Genomic DNA, 20,252 nt, shown 5'->3' with positions numbered 1-20,252 from the left:
AACATCCATAACACAGTTTTCTAGAAAATGCATTTTGTAAAAAATATTTGGCTTTGTTTATCACAAATAGGCTGTTATGACAAATTAATCCTGCCACCCCCCTTCCGCTGTATGTTGCCCAAAACGTCAGTTACTTGTATTCATCTCATTTCCCTGAATAACGACAATCCTGAAGCAAACTGAATGAAGATATAAGAACAACCTCTAATTCCAAACAGAATCAAGAAGATCCTTTCTTAGCAGTATCTTCAGGCGCAAAACATGAAAAGTATTAGTTGTGCAAGTACACCATCTGCTGGCCAAAAACTAACTTCAGCAAAAATATTCTAAGAGAAAACTTGATCAGTGGAATCCATAATTTTCTCACCAACAGCTTGGTACCAGGTTTTTTTCCTTCTTTTCCTCTGAACTCCACTGGGCTGTACACCATGACATGGCTGTCATATTAATTGCTCAGTCTGTTCACACTCTTTCCTAAGTATCTATTCCTTTCACTAACATTTCTCCTTTGTTATTGATTTTACTGTTTTCTTCCCCACTCCTTTATTCCCCACTCCCTACAACTTTCAGTGCTTTCTTTGTCTCCTCTTCCTATGCACCTAACATCTGAGTTAGGGTTGCTGAATGCTGCTCTTCTCACTTCACCCTTTGCTTTTCTGACTTCCCTTCCTCAGCCTCCCAATCTAATGAGACTGCAGTTCCATGACAAGGACATCTACGCCCTTCTCTTTGATCAGTCAGCATTCAAAATAGGATATTACTGCATACTCTTTTCTTTGGAAATGTTGCTTGTGCAACAGTAACCTTAAGATACTAAAGACCAAAGAAAACACAATCAAAACGAAGTGTACATTTGTAAAGAGCCTCACCAGAAAGCATTATCTGCCAACATTAAAGAAAAAAAAAATCAGAGAGGAAGAAGGGCAATCTTCTGTTTCTTGAAAGAAACACTGCTTTCCTGTGCCCCATTTTAGTCTCCACAAAGCAACAGCCATCCAGAATGTCTCTTCACCAAAACACCCCAAATCAGAATCTTCAATGATTTTCTAAATCATTTTTATACAGCTATTTAGACACACAATAGAATTTGGACTTGCTGCTTTCTCTAAACAATAGACTATTGGACATTTATAGCTATCTTTCAAAGATCATATAACCCAGTGCAAAACAAGAACTCCACACATGGTAGATTCTTTTCAAGAAAAGTTTGCCCTTTATTTTTTAAATCCTCAAATCGTTTTCAAACGCTAATATTTCTTTTGCTAGTCTCATTACTCAAATATTCCTTTCAAAATCTAGTTCCTATACTCACATAGCCTAATTGATATCAACGGATATTCTGTAATTCTTTGGATAATGAGATCTGTGTTAAGAGTCCCTTTTTATCTGTGGAGATCTTGGCAAGTAACCAGCAAAATTCATTTCCTTAGGAAGTTTCCATTTAGTCTATTTTAATTCAGAGGTACACAGTAATTGTAAGCACATTTCCAGGAAACTGCAGGCATTCCAAGCATGTATAAAGTACAGCTATCAATTTTCCTCAGTGAAAGAGAGAGAAATAAAGTATTTCATCTTCTAATTTTGAAGTAAAAGTTATTTAAAATATCACTAAATTTCCACAGAAGTACACAGGTAACATGCATACTGAAATTTTAATAAATAAATAAATAAACAGGAAGGAATCTCAAAGTTCCACAGAGTTCAAAGTGAAGAAAGGAAAGAGTCTTATGATCAGGAAGAGTAGCAATATTCTACTGTCTAAGGACAGAATTGTCTGATTCTTGCAGATGTAGAGTCAATTTCAACCTTGCTTGGAGTCTTTAAAGTGAGTAACACAAAGATTTCAAAAGAAAGACAGATTCTCAGTCACAACACAAGAAAGTATCCTCTAAGTATAGTACCCTTTAAAAGAGGGCTGGAAGAGATAAACTTCATAAAAAGTTATGCATACTTCATCATAAATGCTCCCATTGATATCTGCTCCATAAATTGGTGCCACAAAAGTCAAGTTCTTCCAGTATTTACGCTCCAGATCTTCATAATCTACGTATCTTGGGGTGCAGTATCTGCAAAGGAAGAGGTAGGCAAGGTTCAGCATAGTCTTTCAACAACGACCTTCTCAATGGACTATGCTTCTGATCCTGCAAACTGAATTTTAAGAGATCACTTTATTTCAAATTCACTGAAACAGAGGAATTATTCGTTGTCCTGAATTCCTAGTTTCATGATTCACCATAGCATGTAACCTCCCACCTGACAGCTACAGTAACTGAAGTCATACACCTACCTACAGAACATTTTCTTCAGTCTCCAGCAGCTAAACAGCACATCTACTGACTGTCCTTAGGCTGAGGCCCTCCCTTTTGTTTCTCCTCCATAAAAAAGGTATACATGGGAAAGCCACTTAACTGACAAGTATTTGTTATTTTCCTGCCTCACTACCAGCTCTGCAAAGATACAGAGGCAGGTCCTACCTCCATCTGTCTCAGAACCACTCAAAGGTACTAATTCTTCCAAGTAGCAGCCCCGTGAGGCAAAAAACAGTACTTTCTTCTCTTCTTCCTTCCCCAGAAAAACCTTTTAAGAAAAGGCATAATTTTTCAAACAGTTGATACTAAAAATTCTACTATGCAGTAGAAAAAAATATTTAAGGGAGTTTTTCTTTTTACTCCTTTAGCGCAGCACAGGGCACCATACTTTTACATGCAGAAATATACTTATGTATATGCTTTTGGAAGGTTACTCAAATCTCATGTAAAATCTTGTGGGAACACAACACAAGCACACTACCATAGAAAACATCCACCAATAGCTTTTGCCTCAGGATTCTTTGTCAGGCCTCTGTTCTCCCATGCTTAGGTCTTCAGAAAAGAAAAACTGCTCCCCCATTACTGCAACTCTGAGAAGTAAAGTTTCACATTAGCACTGCCAACACTTGAACTACTGGAAAGAAAATCCAAACATACAAGAATTAAGAAGACCAGTATGTTCACATCATGTGATAACACAGAACAGAGACAAGCAAGTCAGCAAAACACATCTGAACCAAAGCATTCTCAGCAATGGAGTTGTTTCAATCATTTCTCATTATATGGCTTCAGAAATCAGACTGTATTTCTGTTTGGCACTGAGTAACACGGATACATAAACTCAGTTACCACAACACAAGTGTCCTGATTACGGGATGCAGGTATGCTCATACTTCCCAGAGGTCAAGGTGGAGAAGCACGTTGGTTCAATGGTGAATTGCAAATGCCTAAACAAATATAAGATGCAATGCATTAGACTGAGCACACACAATCCTTTTAAGGGCAACTATGATTTAATCTAGCTATTCATGGCCCTGCTGTCTTTCCCAAAGAAAATGGATAACATCACAATAACATCAAGAAAGGAGTCTTTAACAAAGAAGTCTTCTTCATTAAGGAATAAAATTATTTTTATGGGAGACTAGGGGCTCTCAGCTACCTAATAGTCTAAGATAGACAGACTGCATTAAGAGTGTCATAAGAAGTTATATGACACATTTTCTCCAGAACAGTGATGAATATTTAGAAAGACATAGAGCTAGTAACAGATGAGAAGCTCTCCCAACTGTTCTTAACTGTACCTATGAAATGAAGTTGTAAACTTATTTCAGTAAAAAACATGAAAACTGATATCAGAAACACTTCCAAAATATCTTCCATGATAAAGAATATAATAAATTTAACTATCATCATGATACATATTAAAACCTGCAAGTATTTTTGCATTATAAACTATTTTAAGAAATTAGTTTTTCTCGTTTTATCATGGGTTAATCAAATGTAAACTTAAACATATATGAACAGGTATCATAGAAAACAACATCAAATACCGTACAAGTTTTATATTTTATTCTCCCCTCTATCAGTTACTGAACAAATAATTTTAACAACTAGAAAACAGGTTCCCATTCCCACTTACCAGAAGAATAAAATTGTAAGTGTGATAACCTCAATTTTTCAGAAGTAATATATGGGCAGAAACATACTAATTCCTTTTAATTGAAAAAAAAGGAGATCAGTTTTGCACTTTTACAAAGGCATGGATATTAGGGGACATTTGCTGAGGAGCCTCTTTAAAAGATTTTCATGTCCTAGTTTTTCCTGATCTTGATAACAGCTTCGCTTCTTACTTCTTAATTTCTTTAATTAACTTATGAGAGAAACTTTCCTTCAAACTAGGGCAGTTTCAAATATCTTTTCTCTCTAGGATCCTTTGACTCACCTTCCAGAAACTATTTCCAGTCAGTTTTGAGGAAATAGTCAAGTAGAATTTATTCTTTTTATGTGGACAAAAGGAACACGGAAGAATTCCTTCTACCACTTCCTTCTTCTTGGAATGCCCATCAATATGAAACTTATTAATATAGTGCCTAGCCCTTCATAGACTTTTTTCCCCTCCCTTAATATCCATCTTGCCATAACCAGAACACAGACATTCACTAGATGCAGCTGAGTTCTCTTAGCTTAATGCAAAAACTTACGGGTGAGTCAAAAAAATGTTGCTTTTTTTTCAGAATTACATGATGATAGGCCATACCAGTATCTAGGCCAAAAAATAACTAAATATTAAACATTAATAAGTGTTCTCAAAATAAAACTCAGATACAAGTCTGTATCTTCATTATTTTCAACATAAGCATTTGTTAGAACAGAAAGAAAAAAAAACCTCTACTGAGTAAGTGAAAAAATCACCAGCTGCCTATCACAATTCAAAAAAACTACAATATGGGAAGAAATCAGTATTTGTCTTTCTAAGACCCTCCATATACATACTTGTCACTGTTGGCCAGCTGCTTGAACTCCTTCACTGTCATTGGCTTTTTCTGAATGTTGTACTGTGTGAAGAGCCCGGACTGGCCAGTGACCATCTGCTGAATTGGAGCAGGAATCACCAAATCTTCAATATCATTATAATGTTTTCTTGGCCTCCACTCCTTCGGTGGGATAACCTTTAAATTCAGAAATAAAAAACAGGACATCAACAGTTGCAACCAATTCAAAATATTTTGGAAAAATGGAAAGAACCAGTCAAATATGCCCACATGATCAAACAAATGCTTGCTTACCAGCTGTTTCACAATAACTGACCACATAAGTGCTCTAGATAATGCAGAAAACAATTCAAAATGGGCATAGTATTACCTCAATTCACAAGCAGCAACTCACTAATTTACAGCAATTCAATCACGTGCAACTGTGCAAACATACACATGTATAATAACAGAACAGACAAATATTTTGTAATTGGAAAGCCTTACAATTCACAAACATTTTGTACTTCATGACATAAAACTGTTATCCCCAATTTTAAAAAAAAAAGATTCATACAAAAGATTGACAGTCCCCTTTCCAAAAGTTATTTGGTGTAAACAGTATGAATAACTTTTTTTCTTACTGAAGAAATGAAAAAAATATAGCTATTTTAGAGAGCTTTCGATTTCAGAGTCTATTTAACTTACTCCTCATAAAACTGCAGGGTACAACTCTATTACAGTAAGAGTTTGCACTGATTTAGATATAATAGTTTTTATATTAACATGATTTAAACCTCATAATTAAAGATTAAAGCTATGTGCAGATTAACCAATTGTAAAGTTAACACTTCTATTTGAAACACCACAGAATTGCCCAAAGCCTATGAAAACTCCTCTGCAGATTCTAAAGTGTTAGCAATAAAGTCATTAGGAATTTCAAAGAAGCCTGTAGTCACACCAGTGTTCTTTAACTGGCCGTGTAATTTTGAACATTCCTTGCATATATTTTATCTGAAAACAGAAAGCTCTCTAGATTTGAAATTGCAAAAGTTTTAAAACACAGCAACAGACATTTTTAATATATATTTTTGTTTTGGTTTTGAACTTTTACTTGCCCAAAGGCTCAGTGATACGTTCTTTGATTCACTCATTATATTCATTCTTTTCGGTTGTGCTCAAGAGAAATTTTCACAAGCATTGGCTCGAAAATTTTTGAAGTAACATACAACAACATAGGATGGCTTTCATAAACATCCATCTACCATGTACTAATTCCATTACTTGAATAATTAATCCATATCTTAGAGGTAGCCTTTACACTAGGCTAGCTAGGTTGTTCCTCTAACAAGCATTTCAGGATTCCACACAATATTGTCCATTAGAGATTTTGCTATTACATCACTCCAAGAAAATAAAAAATTCTAAAAAATAATACAGATAGATTCTGAGATCATTTGCTACCTTTGGAAAACAATCACAAATAGGCAAATTGTAATGATAATGTACTGAAATAGTCCATCCCTCAAGACCATTCATGCTAGCAAGAACACAGCAAAACAGAAACATCAAGCTGAAGACAAAGTTATCAGATAGTAACATACTTCCATACCTAATGTTTTTATTTTAAACATAAACAGGCATTTTTATCCAGTTTTTACACAGATGCAACTCCCTCTTTTCCTTTTTTCCTTCTCAGCTTCCAAGGGACTTCAGTTGCACAGGGACTACTTAGCAAGTTTCAGTGTTGTTTGCTTTTAGAGAAAAAAAATAATTGAATCATCTTGTGATTCCTACTTATTTCTTTCACATAAATCTTAAATTACATGCACATCAACAAAATACAAAATGTTGGTTTGGAAGCAGAGAAGTCATGCATTCAGAATATATGCATAGAAATCAAATATGTGGACAGAGATTTCCATTTCCATGATTATTAAGCATGAACTTGGAGGTTTGGCTCAAATATATGAATACTGAAAAGCAAAATTTGCATTGTCTTATTTAATTCAAGGTCAATGCGTTTTAAGCAATAAAAATATTTTTGTGAATACTGGTTCAAAATAACCCCTTCCAGCTAACTGAAGCATGTTTATTACTGTTGTAATTGGAGTATTGGTTAGAGAAGTTAATTCTGTGGGGACTGGTTATGTTAAGCATCATTTTAAAAGAAAATAAAAATAGAGTCTCTGCCCCAAATAACTGGGTTTTCTAACAAAAGTCAGGGCAAGGGCTGGAGATGTTAAAATACCATGTCCAAAGTGACACACAGCTAGTCAGTATCAGAGTTGGAAAGAACGACTAGGTCTCTGAGTTTTTACCACTGACCTGTCTTCACATTCCCATTAGTAAAAATAACCTCTTCAAAGTCAGGCAAGTTAGGTTTATTTCACGGAAGCAACCTAGATCGAATCCATCAGCCAAGCTGTTCAATGCTCAAATATAAAAAAGGAAAAACCTAAGGCAAGGCTTTCTCATTCATATATCTATATCTACATCTCTCTCCCCCCACCCCCACCTAAGCATATTAACACTGTCTAGTGTTGTTTAGCATGATATATATTCAGCTTTAGACAGGGATGTCATAGTTGTACCACACAGTCTCCTCCATGAAGGCTGCACATTAGTACAACTGAGGTTATTTCAGAGTGCTATCAGCGCTTAAATGTCCTTTCATATACTGGTAATCTCCTGTTCTACACTTGATTCTGAACAGCACTGGCTACTATTTCTATGTAGCTACTTCTACCCAAACTCTTCTGAAAATTGTTTTTTTTGTACTTGCCAACACCTATTTTCAGTACCATGTTCCAAAATTACTTTCCTACTTGCCAATGCAACCACAAATTAATTTAACTCTTTCCCTCTACATAAATACAGTTTGAGTCTCCAAAACACTTCTTACTCAAGTAAGGAGCAACTAATCTGTCAGTGTGCCTTGTTTTGCATTTGTTCTATCATTTTCATTCCTTATTTTCCTTTTTTAAGTATAGGATCCTCTGTAACAGTAAGACTAAAATACGTTGCATATATACAGAGACAGTCTGTTATCTGGTAGTCTTTATTCTGTTTGCATTCACACTTGAGTCTGTACATCCTAGACTTAATATAAATTAGGTCCTCTTTAGGTTCATTTTATATTATGGAAAAAATATGTTATTCTTATTATTTTAAATTCAATTTCCAAAACTCAGAAAGTGTCCCTTAAACTTTTCCAGTATGAATTATTGACTTTATAAGTTTAGTTTTAAAAATACTTAGTCGGTTTATTTTTTATATATAAATATAATTTTTTGAGATATATCAAAAAATAGTGAAAATCAGAATATAAAAAGTCTCAAGACAACTGAATAATATGTAGCAACTAATTGACAGGCTGAAAATAGCTAGAGATGCTTTAACTGCTATTCTAGTACCAAGCAGAAGAAGAAGAAAGCAGACCTACACGGTATGGTTAGAAGGGCCCTTTCTCAGTCACAGTACAACTGAAACATAACTAATGCAACTAATCATTTTTAAAAGGTTTTGTTAGGCTTTCTTTTATCATAGACATAATTCCAGTGTTCTGTAAAGCCAGGTCAGCAGATATCCCACATGCATATAAACATAGATATATAAAAATATTTTTTGTGCTCCTGGGAATATCACATTTTAAAAATCTGTACACGGAGAAGAGCTTCCCAAATGGTTTTGAAATGTGATAGATGGAATGGGAATTAAATCCTAGGTGTATGGCCAAAAAATGGAGACACACACATTTTCAATCATATAAGGACAGGGATATTAACTTCAAACAAGCCAAATTATACTATGCAAAATATCACCAATCCCTGACTACATGGCCAAATTCTGCCCTTATCGGATATGTTCTGTTTTAGTGATTTCAACAGAAACAGTATGAAACTCCAAGTGCTATGACAGTAACAACAACCTCTGTAAATCAAACATCGGCATTATTTTTAAGACTCCACTGATTTCCAGTTTCTCTTAGTTGCATGTATGTGTACAATTTGATAGAAGAGTAATTTGTAGTCAAATTTTTCCATCCCTACTACCTGATAATGAGATCTAATAATAATCTCATTGAGACATGATGTTAATGAGTCAGAAAAAAATATTATTTCCTTTCTTGAGAAAAATTGTATAGTCCAGATAAAACTACAAAAGAGATAGCTATAGTTCTATAACGACAGCAACACTGAAAGATTCAGCCTTAAGGAGGCAGCTCATGATCTCATCAGGAAAGAAAGTGGTTTCAATTTGTATTTAATTACATTTCATAGAAATGCAGAAAAAAAAATGTTGCTTGAAAATTTAAAAATTAATACAGGTTAAACAGTGTTAACTAGGGATATGCATCTAAAATTTACTACCCACTTCTCATACTAATGTTGAAAGCTGTCATATCTCTGGAGTACTTTGACTGTCTCTTAAATTACTAGAATGGACTTCCCAACGGACTTCAACTCAGTTGTGGGATTCTAATCTACATCTTGCAGCATTACATCATGGTGAAGAAGAAAAGAACACAGCCTAAGCTCTGTTCTTTTGTTGCCATGATCACCTTTTTACAGATTGATTTTTGACTAGATTAGTGTTAAAATAAATTAAATACAGTATATGCCTGCATCCATTCCAGAGCCAACATCTGCATTATACTCTTTTAAAATACTGAAACACCTGGTAGATATCACTGTTGCATCTAGTATTTTTAAAAAGTCAGTTTCACATATTCATGTGCCTAACCTAAAAAGATAACTACTACTTTGGCCCATTAGAATGTTTCTTTAAGGTGTTTCAACTTCAAAACAAAGTTTACAGGAAACAAAGTTTACATACTAAGTAACACTCTTTTTAAAATTACAGCATTAGTATATTTTATTGATATTATGTGATCTTTGCCTTTCAGTAATAAGTGAATATGCAGATCACACGTATTTCATATATGCAAGACTTAATCTCATGCTTGGCTACTGCAGAGAATTATGTCTATCTAGAATCTTCACAAAGATATCTCCTTAAAGAGTTCAAGAGAGTGCTTGAGAGAGAGGGCATGGGGCTGGGGAGGGCAGGAGGAGTTTGGGGGCAGCGGGAGTTGGGGGAGTTGAGGTGGGGAGAGAGTTCAGGGTGGCATTCGGGGGAGGGAGAGAGACTTCGAGGGGGAGCTGGCGAGAGAGAAGAACGACACTAGGAATAAGGATATGAAGATGACAGCAATACTACAGAAATTTTAAACCATACAATAAAGGCAAAACTGTTTCATTAATTTTCATTCACGTTCTTTCCTAACGTTACTATGTCCATTGCTCTCCTCAGGACATCCTCAATGCCTCTGCCCTTTTCTTCTACACTGGTTGCACATGGAGGTTTAATTGCTGGATGGCAGGAAAGTAACCAGAACGAGAATCAAGAAAGGAACCAAAACAGAATGACTGAAGCCATATTCATGTCTCAAAAAAATCTGAAGAATTTTTCCAATAAGACAAATTGATTATCTTTTCACACTTCCTACTGGCTGAAATTTCGCAACCAAGTATGCCAACACATGGAAACACATGATCTTCTTTTTCAGATATCCTAAAGTTCACACAAATGACTAGTATGCTGGGCTCAAAACATGACATATTTTAGTGCCACAGTTAAGTATACCACCAGCCTCAGAGGAGCACTTAGCACCATGTATCAGGAAGCCACTGACCAGCATTCCCAGCTGCTTCAACCCCTGACAGAAGAGAAGCAGCACAAAAAAAAAAAATGATGGAGAGTAGCTGAAGCTCTTATTTTTTATGAATGTCTCAGAAATAAGAACAGAAGTTTGCACAGGCTTTTTAAGGATTATAGTATCATATTTGATGATACATCTCCTGAGAATTGTCAAAGAGGTAAACAGATATATGGTTTTTAAAGGAAAACAAAATACCAGATACTTGCCGTGCCCCACCCCCAAACAAGAAGCTTCTGGTTTTGAATACTATCGAATGAAAAGATTAGTTGCAATCTAGGACAGATACAGCCATGATAAAAAGCATATCAAAATATTCTTCTTTTTAAACAAAACTAGTCCGTTTTTTTGGGTTTTTTTTTTTCCAAACATATTACACACTAATCCTGGCTCATACAATATCTTCCTCATACAGCCAGAAAAAGCAAGGAGTACAATTTATGCACACCTGTCTTAATTTCATACACAACATACCAAAGAAAGCAAGAACATTATATATGAATAAACAAACTGAAACAGAAGAAAATCAGTATCATCTCAGTGGCTGGTCATAAGGTACTTTCTATTTCTTTGGCTAGATCTCCATGAAACAGGATTAGAAACTACCAACAGCTGAAATAAAGCTATTTATATAAACAATATGAAAATAAGGATTTTTAAAATGTTGAGTCCAGGTATGTAATCCACAGAACAATACATAGCTAGAATCTCCTGCTCACATATATGTTAATGGCATAAATCTGTCCAGCAACAGATGTCACTATGATGAATTTGCTCTTAAGAACAAGAGTTTGTTCATCTTGTTCAAGATGAGAGGACTGCAATACTTCATCCCCACACAAACAAACAGGTTCCATAATATAGTTGAATACGTGAAAAATTCAGCTCAGGCTTTCCTCTGTTTTCTATTTATCACATTTCTACTCCTGTTTGCAGAGAAGAGTTTGAAAATACGGCCTATATGTACTCTACCCTCAAAAATCAGAAAGCAAATAAACTATTTTCAAAGTGTGAGGGGTTCAGTTTTGCTTTGTTTTACAGGAAGCAGGGAAGAGGGAGTGTGCAGGGGGAAATCAAGAATTGCAGGTTTTATTTCTCTTCTCTCTAGTTTTCAAACGTCTCGACTTCACAAGATTAGCTTAAAAACAAAGTGATGAAGACTGCTATTCCCACTGACTACTTACAATAACTAACCTAGGATTTCTAGGCCTGCCCTATGTCCTGCTGGTTTGAAAAGTGACAAAACACATATGGCATAAATAGTTATACGATGTAACACTAAATTATATCAATCTCTGACAATCACTCTCTGTTAGGGGAAGAACACCTGCTGGAAAGTCCTGGGTATACCACTGTTCAAAGGGCAACGCAATAGTAGTTAGTGTACCTCCAATTCTCATTAACAAAAAGATAACACGATCACCATTAAAAAGAAAACAATTCCCATTCAAACAGTGCCTCATTATTTCATGCACACACCCATTGACTGTAGTGGGATTATTTGCTCCAGTAAGGTTATCACAGAATCACAGAATGTTAGGGATTAGAAGGGACCTCGAAAGATCATCTAGTCCAATCCCCCTGCCAGAGCAGGATTACCTAGACCATATCACACAGGAACGCGTCCAGGCGGGTTTTGAATGTCTCCAGAGAAGGAGACTCCACAACTTCTCTGGGCAGCCTGTTCCAGTGTTCAGTTACCCTCACCGTAAAGAAGTTTTTCCTCATATTTATGTGGAACCTCCTGTGTTCCAGCTTGCACCCATTGCCCCTTGTTCTGTCAAGGGATGTCACTGAGAAGAGCCTGGCTCCATCCTCATGACACTTGCCCTTTACCTATTTATAAACATTAACGAGGTCACCCCTCAGTCTCCTCTTCTCTAAGCTAAAGAGACCCAGCTCCCTCAGCCTCTCCTCAGAAGGGAGATGTTCCACCCCCTTAATCATCTTTGTGGCTCTGCACTGGACTCTCTCTAGCAGTTCCCTGTCCTTCTTGAACTGAGGGGCCCAGAACTGGACACAATATTCCAGATGCGGCCTCACCAGGGCAGAGTAGAGGGGGAGGAGAACGTCTCTTGACCTACTAACCATACCCCTTCTAATACACCCCAGGATGCCATTGGCCTTCTTGGCCACAAGGCCACATTGCTGGCTCATGGTCATCCTGCTGTCCACTAGGACCCCCAAGTCCCTTTTCCCTACGCTGCTCTCCAACAGGTCTGTCCCCAACTTGTACTGGTACATGGGGTTGTTCTTGCCCAGATGCAGGACTCTACATTTGCCCTTGTTCTATTTCATCACATTTCTCCCCGCCCAACTCTCCAGCTTGTCTAGGTCCCTCTGAATGGCAGCACAGCCTTCTGGGGTGTCAGACGCTCCTCTCAGTTTTGTGTCATCAGCGAACTTGCTGACAGTGCACTCTATTCCCTCATCCAACTCATTAATGAATATATTGAATAGTACTGGGCCCAGTACCGACCCTTGAGGGACTCCACTAGACACAGGCCTCCAACTGGACTCTGTCCCACTGACCACCACTCTCTGGCTTCTTTCCTTCAGCCAGTTCACAATCCACCTCACTACCCGATCATCCAGACCACACTTCCCCAGTTTAGCTGCGAGGATGCTGTGGGAGACCGTGTCAAACGCTTTACTGAAATCGAGATAGACCACATCCACAGCTTTACCATCATCTATCCACCGGGTTATGTCCTCAGAAAAGGCTATCAAGTTGGTTAAGTATGACTTCCCCTTGGTGAAGCCATGCTGAGTGCCCCTAATGATCCCCCTATCCTTGATGTCCCTAGAGACAGCACCAAGGACAAGTTATTCCGTTACCTTTCCAGGGATGGAGGTGAGGCTGACCTCATACACAACCCTAGAAGACTGAGTTCAACATCTGGTAGATGAGGACTTTCCAATCTATACTATGAACTCCCTATTTTGTTCTGATTTGCCAAAAACTAATTTAAATCTGCCTTAAGAAGAGATCCTCTTTTGCTATTGTAAACATGGAAACAATTGACTGTTAGAAACAAAACAGTATACATCATCTTCATTAGTTTGCATCAGAGATATCAAAAAGCTCTTTCTTAAAACAGTAACAGATTAGTATCTATTCATTGAAAATCATTCAGAAAAAATGTTAAATACTAAAAAAGCCAGTTTTGCAATTAGCAAAATACATATACTGGGAAAACAAGCATTAGGAACAATTTTCCTTCTACATTATAGATGTTTACCTTTGCAACTCCAGCCCTATGAGCACCTTGTGATTCCATGTACGCCAAGTATTTGTTGAACTCCCTGAATTCATCCATTGAAGGCCTAAAAGTCATGATTTTGCAGCTTGGGTTTGGAGGACTATCTGAGATGACAGCAGCCATTGTGGTTCACTTTCAATTCAGCTTTAAAAAAAAAAAAAAAAAGGAAAAAAATAACATACACTGAAGACAATCTGTAAAACAAATTCTGAGATTCAACATACATTTTACAAACAGGAAAAAAGCTTCTGAAATCCTCTGCCCATGCTAGTATAAAAGGCACAAAACAAATGTTTACTTTTTCTCCTTACTCCTTTAAGAATACTCGGCCCTTACCCAGCATGAACACTATCATGAGTGACATTTTTATCAGTCCATCTGTTTATATAGCACACTTTCTCAACTTAACCTTCAACATCATAATAGCATCTTCCTGTGTTGATCCATTTGCAGGTTGCTGCTTTTCTCTGTCTAGGGATTTACATTACACAGGCACAATCCAGAGTAACAAAGCTACACATTTGATAAAATATCACTATTACCATTTAGTATATGGAGAAAACCAATTACTCACTTCCCACTCACACTGCAAACACAGAGAAAGAGCACCTGGATTTCCTAACTCTCACATCAGCAGTTTAAAAACAGGAGCATATTAACCCCCACTCTCTGAAATCTCTTCAACAGAAACAAAGCATGCAAGTGATACACATAAAGAAAATCAGTGTTTCCTCTTAGTTCCGTTTCTACATTGAGGACGGCTAAAAACAAAGTCATATTTCTGTTTCATACCAAGATACAGTATTCATGAAAGGACTGATCTCCAGGCAACTGATAGGTATATCTTAGCTTCAGCAGGTGTTGCAATTTCCAACTATACATCACCATGTGCCATCTATGGTTCACAAAATTCTTCCTTAATCTTACAAAAAAGCTCATCCCAGAATACAAATAACTCAACTGTGACTAGCTTTTTAGTGATTTTGCTTTAGTGAGCATATAGTTTAACTCATTCCTCATTTTCTCCACCTGCAAAATGCATGCAACCATGATTTTTATGCCACAACACTGTCACCATAAGTTTTGCTTCTATGTCAGTGTATTAGCCACTAATTTCATTAGCTTCATGTCCCTTCTAGCTTGGTATAAATCATTGCACAAGAAAGCTTTATGTGGAAGATGCCTTTAAGACTTTCCATGTTTCACTCTCCTACTAGTATTCCAACACCTAACCTGCTTTTTGTGTCCTTATTTTTCCTCTCGTTTTGCCTCCTCACTTCACCTAGCACACCACTCTCCACTCCTAGCTCTTAATTAGATTTCTTTTTCCACACTACCACCTTCAGTAACAACCTATTCCCCTCCCTACACTACTTTCCATCCCTGTTTGAACTGGAATTAACTAGATCTCTGCAACTCTCCCATTCTGAAAATCAGTACCACTCTAATTCGCGGGTATTTTTGCATTTAAATTATCAAGTCCATATAGGCAAACACACCTCAACATGCAGAAGTGGGATAACTCCCTGCAGCAGTAAACAGCTGTGTTGTATACAATACACCCTTCATTTATTCCCATCAATTAAAGTTCCACATATAATCTTGCCATTATGACCAGTCCCAGGAAATTGAAACTTGGATTTATGACCAAAGGTGAAGCTATGCTTTCCTTCATTGCAAAGTGCAATAGACAGTGTTTACTATTAATAATGCTTCACTGGCAGTAAAGTGACACCAGAAATATAATTAAACAGGATATTTGATTTCTCTGTATGAAATCAGGTTGCAGGCTTTCACCTTTAGATGTATTAAATAAGTATATACATCAGTGAAATACATATACACACACCCCTCACCTCTAAAAAACAAACTCTCTGCTATTTTTTCACTTGGAAAAAATTTAAGTCATTCATTATTTATCATTTTACACCTTTCAATCCATTCCATTGACTGTATACAAAATACCCAGCAGTCAGTAGTTATTTAATCATAACATACAGATTAACATCCTTCCCTCAACTCTCCCAGTATTCTCCAGTATTGTCAAAGTAGTTTTGGAGGTCTTTGAAGGGGAGGAGCAGCAGAGAAAGAAAAAGAAGAGCTGATTCATTCTGTGGTTGGTTTGGGGGTTTTTTTTAAGCAAATGACTTCACCATCCACTTATGACTTTGTCTTTTACATTACTAATATTCTTTTCTTTCATGGACAGAGAGGAACTTTTCAGAAGTGCGTGCACTTACTTGCCTAGTATGAAGTCCAGCGTTCCTAAAGGAAGTCAAGCATTCCTAAAGCACTAACTTTAATGGGGGGTGCATGCTGCAACAACCAATAGTTGGAATTATGTTCACTTAACCAATAACTGAATTGTCGGCTCACTACTTCAACATCTCTCAGACATGTAATTTTATCTAAACCAAATCACAGCAACTATTTCTGCTTAATTCAATGTGATATTTGTAGACAATACAGAACTGAGAGGATCAGCTGATACATTAGAGGATTGTGCTGCTATTCAAAGGGACCTTGACAGACTGGAGAAATGGGCTGAGAGGAACTTCAGGAAGCTCAACAAAGGGAAGTGCAAAGTGCTGCACCTGGTGAGGAACAACCCCAGGCATGTGGGGTAGATGCTGGGGGCTGGCAGGCTGGAAAGCAGCTTTGTAGAAAAGGCCTTTGGGGGTTTGGGGCAACACCAAGTGAAACACAAGCCAGCAATGTGCTCATGCAGCAAAGGTGGCTAACAGTGTCCTGGGCTGCATTAGGAGGAATGCTGCCAGCAGGTCAAGGGAGGTGATGATTCTTCCCCTTTTATTGCACACTGCTGAGGCCACACCTGGAGTGGTGTGCCTAGTTCTGGGCTCCCCAGTTCAAGAGAAATACGGAGCTATTGGAAGAGATTCCAGCAAATGGCCACTAAGATGATGAAGAGACTGGAGCATCTCTCTCATGCAGGAAGGCTGAGAGAGCTGGGATGGTTCAGCCTAGAGAAGAGAAGGCTCTTATGTATGTGTATAAACACCTAATGGAATGGAGTGAAGAAGAGGAAGACAGGTTTTTTCAGTGGTGCCCAGTGACAAGACAAATGGCAATGGGCACAAACTGAAACACGGGAAACGCCATTAGAACTTGCACACTATGAGGGTGGTCAAACACTGGAAGAGGTAGCTCAGAGAAGTTGCGGAGTCTCCATCCTTGGAGATATTCAAAGCCCAACCAGACACAGTGCTGATCAACCTGCTCTAGCTGACCCTCCTTGAGCAGTGGGGTTAGGCTACATGTTCTCAAGAGGTCCCTTCCAACTTCAGCAAGTCTGTGATACTGTGATCTTATCCTTGTGTGGATATAAAGAAGACAGAGCCAGACTCTTGCCAGTGGTGACCAGTGACAGTGTAAGTGGCAACAGGCACAAACCAAAATACAAGAAATTCTGCTTAAACACAGCAAAAAACTTAGCAGGAGGGTGATCGAACACTGAAACAGGTTGCCCAGAGAGGCCGTGGAGTGTCCATCCTTGGAGATACTCAAAAGCCAGTTTGATACTGCCTGAGCAATCCATTGCTGCTCAGCCTGCTTTGTGCAGGGAGATCGGACGAGACAATCTTCAGAGGTTTCTTCCAACCCCCACAGTCTCTGATTCCGAGCTATTCCTACCTACTGCTGTAAATTAAACACCACAGCTGCAGATCTAAACACCCAAAGCCAAAGTTACAGTTACAAATTAATATTCATTCTGCCAACTCACACTTATGCACGGTGCCAGACATCACCCGCATCACCCTCCATTACATCACAGATGAAGCCCATTTCCAAAAGCATTTATATAAATTGACTTACCAAATAGCTTAATCAAGTTTCTACGTAAACGTATTAAATGAAACCATTCATATAGAAAGCCAGTTTCAAAAGGAAACCTAATATCAAACTTTTTATCCTGGTTTTGTCTATGGGCACAAAACATACGCAAGCACAGTGCCGGTATGTGTTCCTACAAACCTGAGGCTCTGTCTTCCATAAGTTTTGAATTAAATTTGTCTAAGGTGAAGGGGTGTAAGTCTGAAAGATAACTGATTTCCTACATTCCTTATGAAAAGGGGTAAGGACACAAGAAAAAGCCATATCCAAGTGGTTCAGCTATGAGAAAAGCTGCAGCATGATTTTGGCCAGTGTCTGATTTCAAGCAACAGGCACAACAAACTATCACATAAATTAGTATGATAAAAATTCCTCTCAACCAAGACATCTCACCAAAACATATCAGTTTTAATACCTGAGCTGCTTTAAAAACAGCAATGTACCAAACAAACATGTAATTACCAAATGAACTGAATATACCCTAGCACTTAGACATAATGAAGAAATTAGTTAATTTAAGGATTGTTAATCAAACTAATAAACGGCAGTTAACTCAGGCTAACTTCCACAATCACACATGACGGCATGCTTGCCTGGCTACTAGATTCCTAAAATCCTGTTTGCAAAACATACCAAAGTAAAGATACTAACTAGATTATTTTACATCTCTGCAACAAAGACAAGGCTCAAGAATATAACTGAATTGTACTGTGATGAACGTGAATCTGAATCTATACCACAAGCAGAATTAGTAACTTTCAATTAATCATGAAGACATGTGTACAGCATTGGAAAGGCAGAATTTTTGCCCAGCTTCATTTGAGTGTGAAAAATACAAATTCTTTCTTCCACAGGATCTTTTTTCTACCTGCTTCCATGCATCTTAGGGTCCAGTTCCCTATCCAATGACCACACAGATCAGCCAGCTCTGTTACTTTTGGTGGAAATAAACTGTCCAATTTATGCTCCTGTGTTACCCTTCTTCCTCAGTAGAAGACATCTTCTCATTAACTTACTGGGTAAAACAGCTCTTTGATAAGCACAATGTTTGCAGGAACACTCCTTGAGCAGACTCTACTATACAACCTCCATAGTTTAGGAGGCAGATCATAAAGGCTACGCAGTACTTGCTACACATCTTATTAGATGATGCTATTCATTTTATGATTTCTTAGTAATTTAACACCTTTACACCTGTGATCTATCTTAAACTCATTTCACAATTTTATTATTGCAGTAATGTTCATTACAAATGTTAATCTGAAACAGTAAGCCCCAGTACTGAGTTGCATGGTTTAAATTTACCACAAAAAACAAAGCTATGCTACAAACCAACAGGAAAATGTTGGCCTTCCAATTCAATTCTATTAACTTCTAACACACTATGTAATTCTCTCAAGGACTTTGTGGATTCAAGCATCCTATGTACTTTCTCCCACCAATTCCTACTTCTGCTCTTTCTCTCACATGCAAAAATTCAGTTATACCCTACCAAATCATTAAAACAAGAGAGCATAAAATACAGTCCAGTGTAAGAGTTAAGAGACCTTCAGAGGTTCTTTTGCAGACAAGAACATGACTACTAAGATGCCATTCTAAAGTAAAATCCACACCACAATCATACTATCACTGTCTTAACCATCCCACTTAGGTGTATACATAACTACCTATTTTGTGATATTACAGAGCTGTACAAGCTGAGAAATAAAACTTCAAGAGTTTTCAATTACTACTACACAATGAAAATGTACAAGACGTTAGTAAATACAAAGTTATAGAAACAAAGGCAGTATGTCCATTTAGGCTGCATGTTATAAAATAGATATACAAGTAATACATATACAGGGATTTTTTTAATTATTTTAAATCCCTAATACCAACATTGTAATCAGCCTTCTTCTGTCCTCCTTGCAAGACAGTACTGCATGTTGACAAGATTGCCCACGACTATCTAGAAAAACAGATGGTAATGTGAATAAATGAGAAGACACACTCCATTCAAATTAGCACGCATTAGTACTTCACATAACACTGAAAGAAAGCAGCTTTTTAGCTAATCATGGGAAAGCTTTAGTCAAGCTCAAGCTATGAGCCTGATCAATAAACTGCAAAGCCTGCCCAAAAAGCTTGAATTTCTTGATGACCAGGTAGTTTGCCTCTGTCTTGAAACATATCTGATTAAGCAGCACAAAATTTAGATAAAATGCAAGCATGTAACTTGTCCAAAGTTGCCAGCTAAGGATCCAATAGCTGGGTTAAAGACCCAATTGTCCTTTTAAAAAGTTTACAGACATTGTCAGGCCTCGTCAAAAGACTTGCAAATCATCAGCCAGGAGTATATTAATGCTACATTTGTCTTAATACTACAGAAGTGGAAATGTGAGGTCAGCAAAGTTTAATCATCCACATCTATGACAGTATGTGGCCTGAGAAACCTAATGAACCTAATTCAAAATGTCAAATACTAGAAACGCTCATATACTCACAACAACATGAAATCTCATTAATGCTACCAGTATTTACATAATCCAAGATGTAAACACATTTCACCTGTTACGATGACAAGGGGAAATGCTTTTTAAACAAATTCTGTAATATCTAAACTGCACAGCTTGTACAAACATAACAAACTTGA

At 37.3% G+C, this 20,252-nt stretch overlaps 1 protein-coding gene across 1 annotated transcript in view; it reads right to left on the bottom strand.

Annotated features, from left to right (window-relative positions):
* The window catches only part of LOC137676958 (lysine-specific demethylase 4C-like), a 46,727-nt gene that overhangs the window by 9,979 nt on the left and 16,496 nt on the right, over nt 1-20,252 (bottom strand). Inside the window, exons 2-4 of the mRNA XM_068424162.1 lie at nt 13,745-13,909; nt 4,803-4,978; nt 1,952-2,066 (exon numbers count right to left, since the gene is read on the bottom strand). Coding sequence (XP_068280263.1) covers nt 1,952-2,066; nt 4,803-4,978; nt 13,745-13,888 — 435 coding nt within the window. The 5' untranslated portion in view covers nt 13,889-13,909. The remainder of the gene's footprint in view (nt 1-1,951; nt 2,067-4,802; nt 4,979-13,744; nt 13,910-20,252) is intronic.

The sequence above is a fragment of the Nyctibius grandis genome, chromosome Z, assembly GCF_013368605.1.
Source record: "Nyctibius grandis isolate bNycGra1 chromosome Z, bNycGra1.pri, whole genome shotgun sequence".
In the NCBI taxonomy this organism is placed as follows: Eukaryota; Metazoa; Chordata; class Aves; order Nyctibiiformes; family Nyctibiidae; genus Nyctibius; species Nyctibius grandis.
The sequence above is the reverse complement of the archived record's forward strand: the minus strand, read 5'-3'. Positions and strand labels throughout refer to the sequence as shown.